Source organism: Bubalus bubalis, chromosome 14, assembly GCF_019923935.1.
Source record: "Bubalus bubalis isolate 160015118507 breed Murrah chromosome 14, NDDB_SH_1, whole genome shotgun sequence".
Lineage (NCBI taxonomy): Eukaryota > Metazoa > Chordata > Mammalia > Artiodactyla > Bovidae > Bubalus > Bubalus bubalis.
The window spans coordinates 41,756,329-41,771,992 of record NC_059170.1 but is presented as its reverse complement, the minus strand read 5'-3'; the positions used below and the strand labels follow the sequence as shown (position 1 = coordinate 41,771,992).

Sequence of the window (15,664 nt, the reverse complement as noted above, 5' to 3'; positions counted from 1 at the left end):
GAGAAGGAACAGGGTGTCAGACCAGAGGGGCGGACCATGGGAGGAGTATGTCCTGGAGCAGATAGACTGGACCCACGCCCAGGGAGGCCAGGTGGGAGCCGGAGATGGGAAGGGTGAAGCCTGGGTGCCTGGGGGCAGCAGCCATGATGGGCCGACAGTGGAGGTGCAGGTGGGCTCAGCCCTGGACTCTGCTCCTGCTTCTCTTAGGTCCCCGGCTCCTGGTGACTCATGGCTGGCGTCGCAAAGGGGACAAGAATAGTGAAAAGACAAATATCTTGGAGCTTTACCTTCCTGCCGTCGTGGAGTATGCCTTACACATGTACAACCTGAGGAGCCAGGACATGAATGCCTACAAAGTGGTGCGTGTACTGCGGTCGTGGCTGGAGTTGGTAGGTACCATATTTTCCCCACTGCTGGCCTCACCAGCTGTTACTAGGGTCGGGAGGTGGTGTCAGCAAGGGATCTCGATCATCATTTGACAACCATAAAACAGAGGGAAATACAGCCTATTGGGTTAGTTTCAGTTTTTATTTAAAAAAAAAATAATGGGAATTTTTTTAACTCTAGGAGGTGTGTTTTCAGTTTTGTCATTTTTCACCTTGTTTTATGAAGAATAAGCAAAATATAAACTATGAGGGGATGAAACTATTTATTTAGAAAAAAAGAGCCAGACAGAAAACCCTGGATTAGAGGTTTAGAATCGACTTAATGGAAATCACATTAAACTAGGCTCCTTTAGGGAAAACAGAGAGAGAGAGCAGGGAAAGCAGCTGGAGGCTCCACGTCCTGAGGAGCCTCTGGGTGTTCAGGGCCTCTCCTCTGACCCCATGTGCTCCGGGCTCCTTCTCCTCCATGGATCGAGCAGGATTTACACTCTTCCCAGACCATGTTCTGAATCCTAAAATGTTCTCATGGCAATGGAATCTGCAGAACATGACCAGGGGTGCGATTTTCACACACACTGCAGACAGAAAGGCCAAGAGCATTCTGCGGTCCTGTGCGTGGCCATGTGTGGATGCGTACCTGTGTTTTGCGTGAGTGCCTGGGGGAGAGGAGACATGCTGGGGCGACACCCCCTCTGCACCTCTGGATTGAGTGACAGAAGGAAGGCAGAGTGCTCTCCACGTGGCTCCAGCTTCCCTCCAGGGACAGGAGCGGGTCCCGCCTGGCTCTCCTGCCCTCACTGGGTCTCTGCCTGCAGTCTCTGGTCTGGAGTGCAGGACTGACTCTGGGTGTTGGGAATAAAGGCAGGGCTAGAGTAGGGGGGCTCTACGAGGCCTGAAGTCCAGGCAGTGGAGAAGAAGACAGTGCACTTTGTGAGAGGGAGGGTGCTTCTTGAAGTCATTGTCCCAGCCCTGTGAATGTGCCTGTGTGCTTATGTCCTTGCTTCTGTGTGTGTTGATATGTGCGTGTATGTGTGTGTGTATGTGCATATGTGTATCTGTGTGTTTGTGTGAGTGTGTGTCTGTGTGTGTGGATGTGTATGTGTGTGAGTGTGTGTATGTTTGTATGTATGTGTGGGTGTGTGTGTCTGTGTGTATGGATATGTATGTGTCTGTGTGTGGATGTGTGAGTATGGATGTGTATGTGCCTGTGTGTGTGGATATGTGTATATGGGAAGAGAAAGCATCCACTTCACAGTCTGAACAGAAAGAAGAAAAAGGCCTGGTGTTCTCCATGGAGCTGCAGTTCGCCCGAACCAGGTGCGGGAAATTTGACGAAGACATCGACAACTGTCCTTTTCAAGCAACTCCAGACGTGAACAATGTAAGACACACACCAGCCACCCTCAGGTTACAGGGCCATGGACACTGCATCAGGGCAGGCGGTGTGGGGAGTGATGATGACGCCTTGCAAAGGACATCGAGGGGTCGTCTGCAGGATGGAGGCCAGCCAGGCAGGCCAGCCCAGGGGTCACTGGTGACTTGTACGCCCCTGGCCTGTCTACTCACTGGTTCCATTTCTGCTGCTGCATCCCAGGTCCCCCTAGGGTTAGACTGTTCCTGACCACGAGGTCCAGGCCCCTGGGTGGAAGGCGAGATGTCCCCTTCCTGGTTGTCACCCACTGCCCCACCCCGCCTTTGGGAGAAAGAGTGTATGAGGGAGGGGCAGCATGTCCATGGCCGAGTGGTCCTCTTGCCCAGAGCTGGATGGATGGAGGCTGAGCTCCCATGCCCTCCCTCCCAGGCCCTACCCTGCTGCTCCCGATCCAGGTGACAAGGGGGTGAGCCCCGCCCCTGGATAAGACAGACAGGTCAGAGGCCCTGCTGGGACACTGGGGGCATGGGTCATATGGGACATCCTGGTGTCAGGGGGAGGAGTCTCTGGAGATCACAGGCCTGGCAGGGCAGAGTAACCTACCCACCCAAGAAGGTAGGGTTTGCTGGATGCCAGCTTTAGAGCTGGAGACACCAGCTTCGCAAGTCCCTTCCTCTCTTCTCTGTCCCTGTGCTTGTTTCCACAGACCATCACCTGCTTCTTCACTGTTGACACTGAACCCTGGAAGACAGAGTTCCAACTCCTGAACGACACCTGCTTGGAGGGCTCCGCTGAGTGAGACCACACCCCAGCCTGGGGGGCACCCCTGCCACCCTGTCGTGTCCCTTCAGTGTCCAAGCAGCTCTGGTTCTGTTCTCTGGATGAGCACCTGTCTGGGTGTCGCACCCGGGCCATACGGACACACCTCCCTGTCCATGTCACCCCGTAGAACTGGTCATTAAACGTCAGCATTGCAAGCAGCCTTGTGCAGCCTGGTTCCAGAGAGTGGGGGCTGGGCAGTTGGGGCCGTCCTCCCAGCAGGGCAACTGGCTGAGCCCGGGGGATGCATGTCTCCCCCTCAGACATGTAAGCCAGCTGCCGGTGGCACAATCTAGGAGCACAGGTGCATCTGAGCTGTGTCCCGGTCTCATGGGATGAGCGTGATCCTTAGAGGGACATTGGCATGGATGAACAGGCAACCCTCAGTGCAGGGTGGACCAGACAGGGTCTTGGGCCCCTCAGCACATGCCCAGGGGCTTGCTCACACACATCCACTGATCTGGGAAGCTATGGGATGGGGGAATGTAGGAAGGGCTCCAGCCTCCACTCAGATGGGCCCACCCACCACAAGCTGCAGTGTCTCCTGGAGCCTCTTAAAAACATGCAGCTGCCCAGGGTCTCTGGACCTTTGGAGCAGCAGGTGCGTTTCCTCTAAACCCAGGGCCCCTGGGACACTCGGAGCTGAGAATGGCTGCTGGTGCTGTGGAGCCAGCAACTGGTCTCCCAGAACAGGACTGAGCAGGCACGTCTGTCAGGGGAAAAGCAGGAGCAGGGTCCAGGGCTGAGCCCACCTGCACCTCCGCTGTCGGCCCATCATGGCTGCTGCCCCCAGGCACCCAGGCTTCACCCTTCCCGTCTCCAGCTCCCACCTGGCCTCCCTGGGCGTGGGTCCAGTCTATCTGCTCCAGGACATACTCCTCCCATGGTCCGCCCCTCTGGTCTGACACCCTGTTCCTTCCCTCTCGTGACCCTGCCTCCTCCATCCCGAGCTGATAACTTTGCCTCCTGTCCAGGAGAGAGAGCAAGACCCAGGCAGGGTGGGTTGGGAAGGACCAACCGTGGAGGAAGCACAGCCACACGCCCCCCCCTCAGGGGGATCAGAGGTTTATGGAGTGCCCCAGACTTGGATGCTGAATCAAGGGCACAGTTGCAAGGAGTGTGAGTGGAAGGAGGTCCCGGGACGCAGCAGTTAGTGAGGGTCGAAGAGACAAGGAGGGATGGAACCAAAGAGGATGAGTGGCCCAGAGTCAGCTCTGCGGGTGACAGCAGGCAGCCCGCCCAGAGGTGAAGTGTCTTCCCACCGAGAAAGCAGCAGAGGGCCGAAGTCTTTCAGGTGCAGATGTGCCCCCATCCCCGTGGCCTCCAGTGCCCTCGAGTTCTGGAACATGGGCTCCCAGGCCCCTGGGCGGGTTCTGGGGTTGGGTGGGGGCAGGGTTTGCAGGTCCTGGACCCAGGAGCTTCCCTCAGAATCCCTGAGTCTCCCTTGACATGACCCCTCAGCTCCTGGGTTCTCAGCCTGAGGCCTGGCCGGCTGACAGACACACCCTCCCTCAAAGGTGTCCCAGGCGGGGTGGCCACGACACTCAGCAGGCCCTCGCTGTCCCCTTTGTCACTGTCCCCTTTGTCTAGGGGCTGTGACCAGAGGAGGGGGAGGGGTGAAGGGGAAGCAGAGAGCGCGAAGCCCATGTGCTCAGGAGCTGAGCTGTGTCCTGGGGGATGGCGCCCTCTGGGGGCCTCGCGGTCACAGCTCAGTTAAGTTCAATCCTATCGACTGACTCTGCCACCCCACGGACTGCAGCACGCCAGGCTTCCCTGTCCATCACCAACTCCGGGAGCGAACTCCAATTCATGTCCATCGAGTCGGTGATGCCATCCAACCATCTCATCCTCTGTTGTTCCCTTCTCCTCCTGCCTTCAATCTTTCCCAGCATCAGGATTTTTTTTCCAATGAGGCAGTTCTTCGCATCAGGTTGCCAAAGTATTGGAGTTTCAGCTTCAGCATCACTCCTTCCAGTAAATATTCAGGACTGATTTCCTTTAGGATGGACTGGTTGGATCTCCTTGCAGTCCAAGGGACTCTCAAGAGTCTTCTCCAATTCCACAGTTCAAAAGCATCAATTCTTCTGTGCTCAGCTTTCTTTTTAGTCCAACTCTTACATCCATACATGACTACTGGAAAAACCATAGCTTTGACTAGATGGACTTTTGTTGAAAAAGTAATGTCTCTGCTTTTAATATGCTGTCTAGGTTGGTCATAGCTTTTCCTCCAAGGAGCAAACCTCTTTTAATTTCATGGCTGCAGTGATTTTGGAGCCCCCAAATATAAAGTCTGTCACCGTCTCCATTGTTTCCCCATCTATTTGCCATGGAGTGATGGGACCAGATGCCATGATCTTCATTTTTTGAATGTTGAGTTTTAAGCCATCTTTTTCACTCTCCTCTTTCATCAAGAGGCTCTGTAGTTCTTCACTTTCTGCCATAAGGGTGGTGTCATCTGCATATCTGAGGTTAATGATATTTCTCATGGCAATCTTGATTCCAGTTGGTGCTTCATCCAGCGAATGAGGTACTCTGAATAGAAGTTAAATAAGCAAGGAGACAATATACAGCCTTGACATACTTCTTTCCCAATTTGGAACTAATCCATTGTTCCATGTCCAGTCTAACTGTTGTTTCTTGACCTGCATATAGATTTCTCAGGAGACAGGTAAGGTGCTCTGGTCTTCCCATCTCTTGAAGAATTTTCCACAGTTTGTTGTGACCCACACAGTCCAAGACTTTGGTGTAGTCAGTGAACCAGAAGTAGATGCTTTCCTGGAACTTTCTTGCTTTTTCTATGATCCAATGGATGCTGGCAATTTGATCTCTGGTTCCTCTGCCTTTTCTAATACCAGCTTGAACATCTGGAAGTTCTCATTTCACGTACTGTTGAAGCCTAGCTTGGAGAATTTTGAGCATTACTTTGCTAGTGTGTGAGATGAGTGCAATTGTGTGGTAGTTTAAGCATTCTTTGGCATTGCATTTCTTTGGGATTAGAGTAAAAACTGACCTTTTCCAGTCCTGTGGCCACTGCTGAGTTCTCCAAATTTGCTGGCATATTGAATGCACCACTTTAACAGCATCATCTTTTAGGATTTGAAATAGCTCAACTGGAATTTCATCATCTCCACTAGCTTTGTTCATAGTGATGCTTCCTAAAGCCCACTTGACTTCGCATTCCAGGATGTTTGGCTTTAGGTGAGTGACCACACTATCATTGTTTTCTGGGCCATGAAGATCTTTTTTGAACAGTTCTTCTGTGTATTCTTGCCACCTCTTCTTAATATCTTCTGCTTCTGTTAGGTCCATACCATTTCTGTCCTTTATCGAGCCCATCTTTGCATGAAATTTTCCCTTGGTATCTCTAATTTTCTTGAAGAGCTCTCTAGTCTTTTCCATTCTATTGTTTTTCTCTGTTTCTTTGCACTGATCTCTTAGAAGGCTTTCTTATCTCTCCTTGCTATTCTTTGGAACTCTGCATTCAGATGGGCATATCTTTCCTTTTCTCCTTTGCCTTTCACTTCTCTTCTTTTCTCAGCTATTTGTAAGGCCTTCTCAGACAACTATTTTGCCTTTTTGCATTTCTTCTTCTTGGGGATAGTTTTGATCACTGCCTCCTGTACAATGCTATGAACCTCTGTCATCAGATCTAATCCCTTGAATCTCTACAGGTGGATTCTTTACTAGCTGAGACACCAGGGAAGCCAGACCTCAGTTCAGTGGCACACAACTCCCTGTGAGCAGGGAGGGGGCGTTTCACAGAAGAAACCCTCACTGACTCCATCTGGGGCACAAAGCAGCCCTGAGACCATGACACAGCACTCTTTCCAGACAAGACTTTGGCCCTGTGCTCCCACAACAGACATTTAGGCTCTGTCCATAGCTACTTGAGAACTTCAGAGGGGCCCAGCACCCATGGAGGCCTGTGGACTCCCTGGACCCTGGGCCTTGCCTATCCATGGGATCCTGACCCTGCAGGTCTGGGCAGGCCCAGAGAAGCTACATCTTAGCCGGCTCCCAGGGGACGGTGCCAACTTTGTCTCTGGACCTCACTCTGGGTGGCCCAGTTCAGAGTCTACTGGGAGTAGACGGGGCAAAGTCACATTGAGCAGTCAGGCACTTGTGGGGGCTGGAGCTTCAGGCTTGAGACTGGTTTCTGGGGGCTACACTGATAAGAGAAGAGTCAGAATACCATGCCTGGGGACAGAGAAAAAAGTGGGTTTCCAGAAGCTCGGCTTCCGTGAGCAGATGGTGCCTGAGTGGAGAGAGGAAGAGTTGGGGTCTTTGCAGGGGGTGGGAGCTCTGAACTCCACTCAACGCCTCTCTGTCCTCAGGGTGTCCACATTCACAAGACTGCTTACAGCTCATGCCCCCCTACCCCGAGATGTTGTTGCCTAGTTTCTGTACAGGTGAGCACCCCAGCCTCTTCAAAGAAAGAGAGTCCTTGTGATTATTCTTTTTACTTTTTGCCAGCTGCATGGCTTTCAGGATATTAGTTCCCTGACCAATGATAGAATCTGAGCCCTTGGCAATGAAAACACAGAGTCCTAACCAGTGAGTTAGCAGGAAATTCCCTGTGATTTTACTTTTCAAGCAGATTCCATGGTCACTGTGCCCTGATCTCCAAGCACAGCACTCAGTCCTAGCTGGAAGATGTCTTTTTGCCATTTAGTTTGCAACAGTGAAGTGGGGCCATGTGATCAAGTATGAGAAGCAACCAGATCTGCGGGGAAAACTCCCAAGAGGTCGTGTCGCTGGATCGTCTTTCAACCTCAAAACCGAGGGAGGTTGCACCAAGATGGATGGACAAAGAGGAAATTATGGTGAGAGAAGGCAGACAGAGGGCAACACGAGGCATCCTTCTACTTTCGTGAGGAAGCCAAAGTAGGCAGACTCACAGAGGTGGAAAGTGGAATGGGGGTTCCCAGGGCCGGAAGGAGGGGAGTAGGGGAGACTGTCAGAGGACACACGTTTCAGTTACAAGATGGATAATTTCTGGACCTGTGCTGTCCAACTTAGGGCCTGGAGACACTGCCATGGACGTGCATCTGGGTTGAGAGGGTGGAGGTGGAGTGCTTTCCATACCAGAAATGAACAACATTTGAAAAATGAAGGTACAGGAGGGCGCTTTGGGAGCCGGTCACCTGTTCGTGGCCTGGAACGTGCAAGCTTTCTCACATGGATCCCAAACTCCAAACTCTTAAGTGTAGACATTGGATGCGTGTGGCTTCTGTCTCTCAATCATACTTTCACCAACTCGTGAAATCAAAAACTCCACAACAGGCGGCCCCTTCTCGGATGGTCGTAAGTTCACTGAAACCGCGAAGGGAATGTCAGTGTGGTTTTTCGCCCAAGAACGAGTGTTCAGGAATGCAGTTGGGATGGATTTGGCTGCAATTTTAGCAACATCTCAGTGGATTTGAGGGGGAAGAGCCTGTGGAGACATGTATGAATAGAGTCCTGATACACCTGGACAGGTAAAGAGTCCAGGAATGCCCACAGCTGCCACTCAGAGTTTGTCATTGGAGAAGCCTGAAAAACAGGGGCCTGTCTTGTCACGTCCTGAAGGCAAGCAGCCGTGTACATTCGGAGCAGGTGTCCACAGACAGTCTTACTTTCACACGGCTTGGATCCCCATGCCCAGCGTGCGTCCTCACCATGCGGTCCAGGGGAGAACGGGTTGGGTTGGCCACAGCTGGCCCGGGTCATGGCATGTGGACATGACTGGACCTGACAAGTGGTGCAGAGCCCCTGGATCCATAGTGGTCTGGGGGAGGCCCCCTTCATAGACTGAGAGCTACAGGCACCATCAAGACCAGAACCCAGAAAAAAGAGGGTGAATGTGGACCTTAGACTGCAAGGACCTGCGATGTAGGCACAGACAGGGCTGGGGCCTGGGAAACCCAGATGGTGTGCCGTCCTGTTGGGGTCCATCGGTCTCCGGTCACAGCTCTGCACCCGGCCCCACCTGCACCTGGACTGGACTGACTACCTTTTCTCTCAAGACACCTACACATCCTTCTTGTCTGGATGGGATGTCCCCGCTTTTACAAAGCTGCCCTGATGCCCTGTGGAAGAACTCTGTCTCCCCAGGCGGGATCGTGGGCACCAGGTGGCCCCGTTTCCCAGGAGACTCAAGGCTTCTGTCATGCCCATGTTCATGCTGCTGGCACCCAGCTCCCCCAGGGGTCTCACAGGGAGCCCCCTGGAAGTGCTCCCTGCAGTGAGACTGAACCCATGAAGCCTACCCTCCTATCTCAGAGGCATTGATTTTAATGGTTAGAGAGTGAGAGCAGGGCCAGGACCAACCCCCAGCCCTTCTCTGGAGATCTGGGGTGAGCAGTCGGTCATCTCTACACAGGACGGAGGACATTCCTCCCCAGCACACCCCCCGCCCATTCCCTGCCACCCACCTCACAACTCCACACCTTCCTTCCAAGAAGGCCTGGTGCCCTATCCTCGTGGCCTTGCCTAACTGGCCGCTCCCTTTCCCATCTCGAGTCTCCTTGCTGGGATCGCACACTGGGCCTCCAGAACACCTCCTGCTTGACACTCCCCTTGGGGCCCCATCCAAATAGCCAGAGATCTCCCAGACTTCCCAGGAGCTGGGAAACAAGGATGTGCTTGAAGTCCCCGATGGCAGAAAAAGGAACAGGCAGAGAATACCTTGAATGGAGCTGTGTGACCTTTGTTGGCCAGGGGAATCAGCTGGGGCAGAGCTGGGTCTGCGCCCCTGCAACCCTCCACCGCACCTCGCCCCACCTCTCCTCCTACCTGGAGGCCCCTCATTTCTTTCTTCAGTGACTTTGAGTTTTGCTCACTTCAGGAATCCCCTTTAGGTTTCCATCAAATTTAAAGTGAAAAAGAAGCCCTACAACAGAATCTGCAAGTGGCAAAAATACAAATGTTACCACCAAATAGGTGAGGCCTCAATCCATCTAAAGACACAGGTGCCCCTTCTTGTCCTCCATGGATTCACCGATGGGCCATGCCCAGGACCACCGGGGAGGCCCTCAGGGCGGACAGCTCTGAGCTGGGGTCTGGTTTCCAGTTCTTACTTGCAGTCCCAGGGACACATTTCTACTTTCTGTCAGCTTCTGTCTCCACAACCACAGGATGAGAATCACAGGCATTTGCCTGGAGGGTGGTGATAAGATGAACGAGGCAGTGTGTGGGCAGCATCGTGGAGACCTCGGCCCAGCTGGTCTCTGACAAACGGTTCTCTGCCGTCCATGCCTCTCCCTCATCACGGGGCAGAGTCCCTGAGCAGCAAGGCCTGGTCCAGACACCCTGGTCACCAGCAGTGAGACTCAGGTTCTGAGCTGCAGCACAAGGAGTGGGGACAGCAAAGGAGGGCCTCGTGGGCTCCGTCAGTGCCTGGCAGATCCCAGAGGTGGGGGCAGATGCAGGCACAGGGTGGGCCTTGCTACCTGGCCTTGGACTGATTCATGCCAGGACCAGAGCTCCAGAAAGCTCTTCCTGGAGAATCAATTGGGGTGAAAGGCTCTGACAGCCAAACTTGCCTGCCCAGCTTCCAATTCCATGTGCTGGGGAGCCCAGGGTGCAGTCCCTGTGTTCTGAACACAGGGCTGTGGCACAGCAGCTGTGACCCTGGCAGGTACTCAGCCTTCCCAGCCTCTTCCCTCTTCCTGGACTTGGCCTGGGGAGCCCTGGAAGTTTGTGGAGCCCTACCCCAAGGCCACAGGTGCAAGGCCTTGCACCAGGGCACAGACATGGAGTCCAGAAACAAGGTCACGTCGTAACTGACTGAGACCCTTGGTGACCATTGCCAAAAGCCCCTCCCCTCCCCCATCATCAGCAGCCTAACCCCAAATTAGGCGAAAATGCCCACCCTCTGCTCATGCTATAGTGCCCTACCCAGTTACCTAATGCCAGGCTTCCAGCAGGAATTTTCTTTGTGTTGAAAGTGAAAGTGCAAGTTGCTCGATCGTGTCCAACTCTTTGTGACCCCATGGACTATACAGTCCATGGAATTCTCCAGGCCAGAATACTGGAGTGGGTAGCCTTTCCCTTCTCCAGGGGATCTTCCTAACCCAGGGATCTAACCCAGGTCTCCTGCATGGCAGGCCGATTCTTTACCAGCTGAGCCACCAGGGAACCCCAAGAAAACTGGAGCGGGGAGCCTATCCCTTCTCCAGGGGATCTTCCCAACCCAGGAATTGAACTGGGGTCTCCTGCATTGCAGGCGGATTCTTTACCAACTGAGCTTCTTTGTCTTGAGACTATAAATATTGGCGGGAAAATCGCCAGCTCTCCCCGGCCTGTCAGGAGGTTGGCCTGCTGCATTTGCAGCGCCTTTATTATCTCTACTCTTTGTTTTTAATAAACTCAGTCCCTTCTGAAATGCTCTGTCTGGAAATTCTTTTCCAACCCGAGCTCGGATTGCCATGACAAAGTTCACGAAGGGCGTGGGCAGCTATGCTGGGATCCCTCAGTCTGGCTGAACCCTGTCATCCCCGCCCCAACTGCTGCTGGCCAAAATCTTGGCCTTCTCTGCCCACCGAAGCCAAATTTTCAGAGACGGAGTTTGGAGGAAATAGAAAGATGGTGGAGAGGGGGACAGAGTAGGCTCAAACCTCAAGAACTGTGCCCCCTCCTTGAGGAGTCTGGGGGTTTATATAAGACGAGGGGCTCACAGTCATCAGTGATGAGGAACAGAGGTGATAGGATCTGGATTTCTCCCTCTTGGATTGTTTCGAAGACAGTCATCGACTTGCGTCAGTAATCGGTAATTGAGTCTGGCAGTTGGGTGGCTCTGCGGCCTTCTTTCTGATATGTAACTACAAGGGGAAGGGTGTTGTAAGGGTGAACACCAGATAGGGGATGTATTTAGCATGGAGTCAAAGGGAAAAATGTGAACTGTAGCTCCTGCAGAGTTAGGGGGCAGAAAAACCAAACTTAGTTACAGACATGCGGAGTTAAAGTAAAAAAACTAGGAATGCTCAGGCCTGCTCACTATTCTTTTTATCGTTTTTATTCTCTGGAAAGGGCAAAAGAAAAACTCATTCCTCTCTTTTTCCTCCTTTCCCTGCAACACCACCCCCAAGTCAGCCGTGTAGGACTCTTGTTCTCTCCTGGGACGAAATCAGGCAAGGGATCGCACAACCTCCCTCCAGTCAAGTGCCTCCCTCCACCCCTCCTGGCCAGAGCTCCTCCCGTGGTGCCCTGGGGGCTGTCCTGGCAGAGCCACTTTCTCACGCCATGTGGAGCCCTCCAGACATTTCATTCTGGCAACTCTGGGCAGCGTTTACCAATGCTCTTTTCAAAACGGTTCTTTAGATCCTGCCAATCTGACGAGCTTGTCCCTGTCGCCTTCGCGGCTACTCCTACGCAGATGCTGGCTGCTTTCCCTTGAAACAACTTCATTCAGAGTTGGTTTGGGGTCTCCTGCCACAGTCTCCATCAATTCAGCCAAATTTCTACTTCTTCAATTCACATTGTCTGGGAGTCAGGCCCTACACTGGTGCTTATTTTAGAAACATCACACATCAAACTTGGTGTGGAGATGACACTCTCTTTCAGGGATCCAAAGACTGATCCATCCTTGTTCTACCTTCTTTATTTTTTCAGGCACCTCAGCTGTTCTCCACCAAGCAAAACTTTCTGCAGCCTCCCACCACCCACATGAACTCAGGCTAGTCAGACTTGAATCTACCTCCACAGTGCCCACACACCGAGGCTCCAGTCAAAGGTGACCCTTAGTAGTACCAATACGTGAGCACCAGACACTGGAGGGGAGGGCCATCCTGTGTGGGTCCACCACCCCTTCCATATCAGAGATCACACAGGTAGTCTGATACCGGCCAGTTCAGGGCAGCAGCAAAAGCCTGCAACCAGACCAGCCACAGGGAGGCCCTGGGGGAACTGGGACATAGTGACTTGCTCCCGGGGCCTGGTTGGCAGCTTGGAGCCACAAAGGGGCTGCTCTTCTGTACATTTGTCATGAGTTGATTTGAATTTGAGAACAAAGAAAATAATGGTTCCCAGCTTTTTGCTTCCCTGTGAATGTGAAGAGAAGCTGTGAGCCCCCCTCAGAGTGATGTGGGGTGGGGCATGGGCAGGAGGACTGGATGGGGGAGGCCTTCCTCTTTGGGGGTGTCCTCCACAGGGTGTCCAGGTGAGAAGTGGGACAGGAAGAAAGGATGGTGCTGGTGATAGCCAGGGCTCACTCGAGGAGTGATCTATGGCACTTGTCCTATAGACTTTCTATCTAAAAGTTTAAGATACCCAAGGGGGCAGGGCTCTACTCACTACTGCCTGCCCCAGAGCTCAAATCCTAAGGAGGCTGCTCTGCCCTCAGGGTCCCCACCTCCCCGGGTCTCTGGGCTCCTCCCTCTTCTGCGCTTGCATTTCAAGAGATAGTAAGGTTTGCTTCAGGAAAAAAATGAATTCACAGCAATGTTGACTTATTCTGGCACTAGCAAACCCAACCAACCAAACAAAAAACCAGAAGACACCTAAGGACTCCTTAATGAAAGGGCAGGAGACCATCAAAACCTTATCTGATCCTGCTGAAGGGCAATGGGAGGAGTGAGAAACCTGATTTGGTTGGAGACTGACCGTTCCAGCAGTGAAGCCATGGTTCTCAACATTAACCTGCACCATAAGCCCCTAAGGGGTGGGGAACTCCTTTTCCATTGTGCCGGACTTAGTCACTCAGTCATATCCAACACTTTTGCCCCTTCATGGACTGTAGTCTGCCAGACTCCTCTGTCCATGGAATTCTCCAGGCAGGAATACTGGAGTGTGTTGCCATTTTCTACCCCAGAGGACCTTCCCGACCTAGGGATCGAACCCTCATCTGCTGTATTGCAGGCAGATTCTCTTCCGCTGAGCCACCAGGGAAGCCCAGTTACCCATTGCTGTGAAACAAATTAGGCTTCCCAGGAGGCTCAGTGGTAAAGAATCCACTTGCAATCCAGGAGACACAAGTTCTATCCCTGGGTTGGGAAGATCCCCTGGAGGAGGGCATCATAACCCACTCCAGTATTCTTGCCTGGAGAATCCCATGGACAGAGGAGCCTGGTGGGCTGCAGTCCATACGGTTGCAAAGAGTTGGACCTGACTGAGCTTGCAGGCATGTGAAATAAACTAACAACTTCAAACAGTGAGCACTGATTATCTCACAGTTTTTGTGTCCCAGGAATTCAGGTACAGCCAAACTGAGTGCGCTGGCCAAACTTGAAGGCGCTGGCTGGTGGGGGACTTCTTCCAAGTGCCCCATGTGGCTTCTGGCCCACCTCGGTTCCTCATCTGTACATCTCTCCAGGGGCTACCTAAGCGTCCTTGTGGTCACACCGAGCCAGCCAGTGTCTGAGGTTGGAAACCGCAGTCCACAAACATTTTGGGTAGATTGGGCAGTGATGGTCATCACTTCTGCTGTTGTCCTTTCATTCAAAACTAGTTACCAACTGTACAAATTCTGAATTGAAGCTTACGAAAAAAAATATTTCTTTCACACAATAACAAGAGACAGGTCAGGAATATTGGGATCAAGATTTAAGTTTTAAAATTTAAAAGGTTGTTACGTGGGGTGTTTTCACTGGAGTAGCAGATGACCTAAACATAAGAGAAAAATACTTTCTGTTCTAAAAACCAAATGGCATTTAAAAAAGACATCAGCAAAAGAGACACAGATGTATAGAACAGTCTTTTGGACTCTGTGGGAAAGGGAGAGGATGGGATGAATTGGGAGAATGGCATTGAAACATGTATAATATCATATATGAAACGAATCACCAGTCCAGGTTCGATGCAGGATACAGGATGCTTGGGGCTGGTGCACTGGGATGACCCAGAGGGATGGTATGGGGAGGGAGGTGGGAGGGAGGTTCAGGATGGGAAACACGTGTACACCCGTGGCAGATTCATGTTGATGTATGGCGAAACCAATACAATATTGTAAAGTAATTAGCCTCCAATTAAAATAAATAAAATTATATTAAAAAAAATTAAAAAATAAAAAAGACATCTTTATTCTCCAAGAAATCAGATGCAGTTGTAGTGATGATCTGTTTTCTCTAAAATTTGACACTGCCATCCTGTATATTGTTGTTATTGTTGATTAGTCACTAAGTTGTGCCTGACTCTTTTGAAACTCCATGGACAGAGGAGTCTGGAGGGCTGCAGTATTTCACAGGCCAGAATACTGCAGTGGATTGCCATTTCCTCCTCCAGCAGATGTTCCCAACCCAGGGATAGAACCTGACTCTCCTGCATTGGCAGGCGGATTCTTTACCACTGAGCCACCAAGGTACATTGTTGTAAATATTCTGATGGAAATCAGTGATTTGCCCTAACTTTGCACACTGCTCTTCCTGTTTTCTGAAGCTTAGACCTTCTTTGTCTATTTCTTCATTTGTTTATAAAGGTGGGCTCTGGTTCCACTGAATGCATTATCTTGTGTAATGTGGTGATTTTATGTCTTTTTGAAACTAACTTGATGAAATAAATTATTTTTCAAACTGAAAAAACAAAAATTAGTCACCAAGTCCAGCCCATACTCAGGGGAAAGGCATTACATGAAGGCAAGAATCTCAGGAGATGGAGGTCAGAGAGACCAGCCAGGGTGCTGCCTGCCAGTTAATTAGCAGGATTATGGAGCTCCACCCAGACTTTATCATTCAGCAGGCAAGGGCCAGAGCCAGAGAATGTTCACTCCTAAATAATTCCTGGTGGGCGTTGCTGCCGCTGGTCCAAAGACCACATTTTGGGAATTGCTGCTTTAAAATCCCCTCATCCAAATAAATAAATAAATAAATAAATAAAACCCTTTCGTCCAATCACAGGGGGAAATAAAACCCCTTCGTCCAATCAGAGTGGGAAACAGCCTTGGGCTGCTGCAGGAGATTGGACTTCACCCAGGCAGCACTCAGCCCCAGGCCTCCAGTGCTGAGATTCTGGCTGAGCCTGAGCTGAATAAGAATTTAGGGAGGATTATGAACTTTAAAAAAAAAAAAAAACTTTGGATTTTTAACTCACAGGAGAACAAGAGCACTCTATTTGGGGTTTAATTCCTTTGTACTTCAATTTCTTAGGACTTCATTTCGCAAGAGGAGTTAACCTT

At 51.5% G+C, this 15,664-nt stretch overlaps 1 protein-coding gene across 3 annotated transcripts; it reads left to right on the top strand.

Moving 5' to 3' along the window:
- Positions 1–2,730, top strand: LOC102413397 (cystatin-9). 3 transcript variants are annotated; one of them, XM_045162586.1, is made up of 4 exons: positions 1–91; positions 208–389; positions 1,642–1,767; positions 2,465–2,730. In XM_045162586.1, exons 1-4 carry the CDS (start codon positions 37–39, stop codon positions 2,555–2,557), a joined length of 456 nt encoding a protein of 151 aa, XP_045018521.1. In that variant the 5' UTR covers positions 1–36; the 3' UTR covers positions 2,558–2,730. The 3 variants fall into 3 exon arrangements, with proteins under 3 accessions (XP_045018521.1, XP_044783409.2, XP_006062886.4); XM_044927474.2 differs by lacking the exon at positions 1–91 and adding an exon at positions 2,188–2,254 and having other exon boundaries at positions 98–389; positions 2,465–2,554; XM_006062824.4 differs by lacking the exon at positions 1–91 and having other exon boundaries at positions 98–389.
- The last annotated feature ends 12,934 nt before the right edge of the window (positions 2,731–15,664 follow it).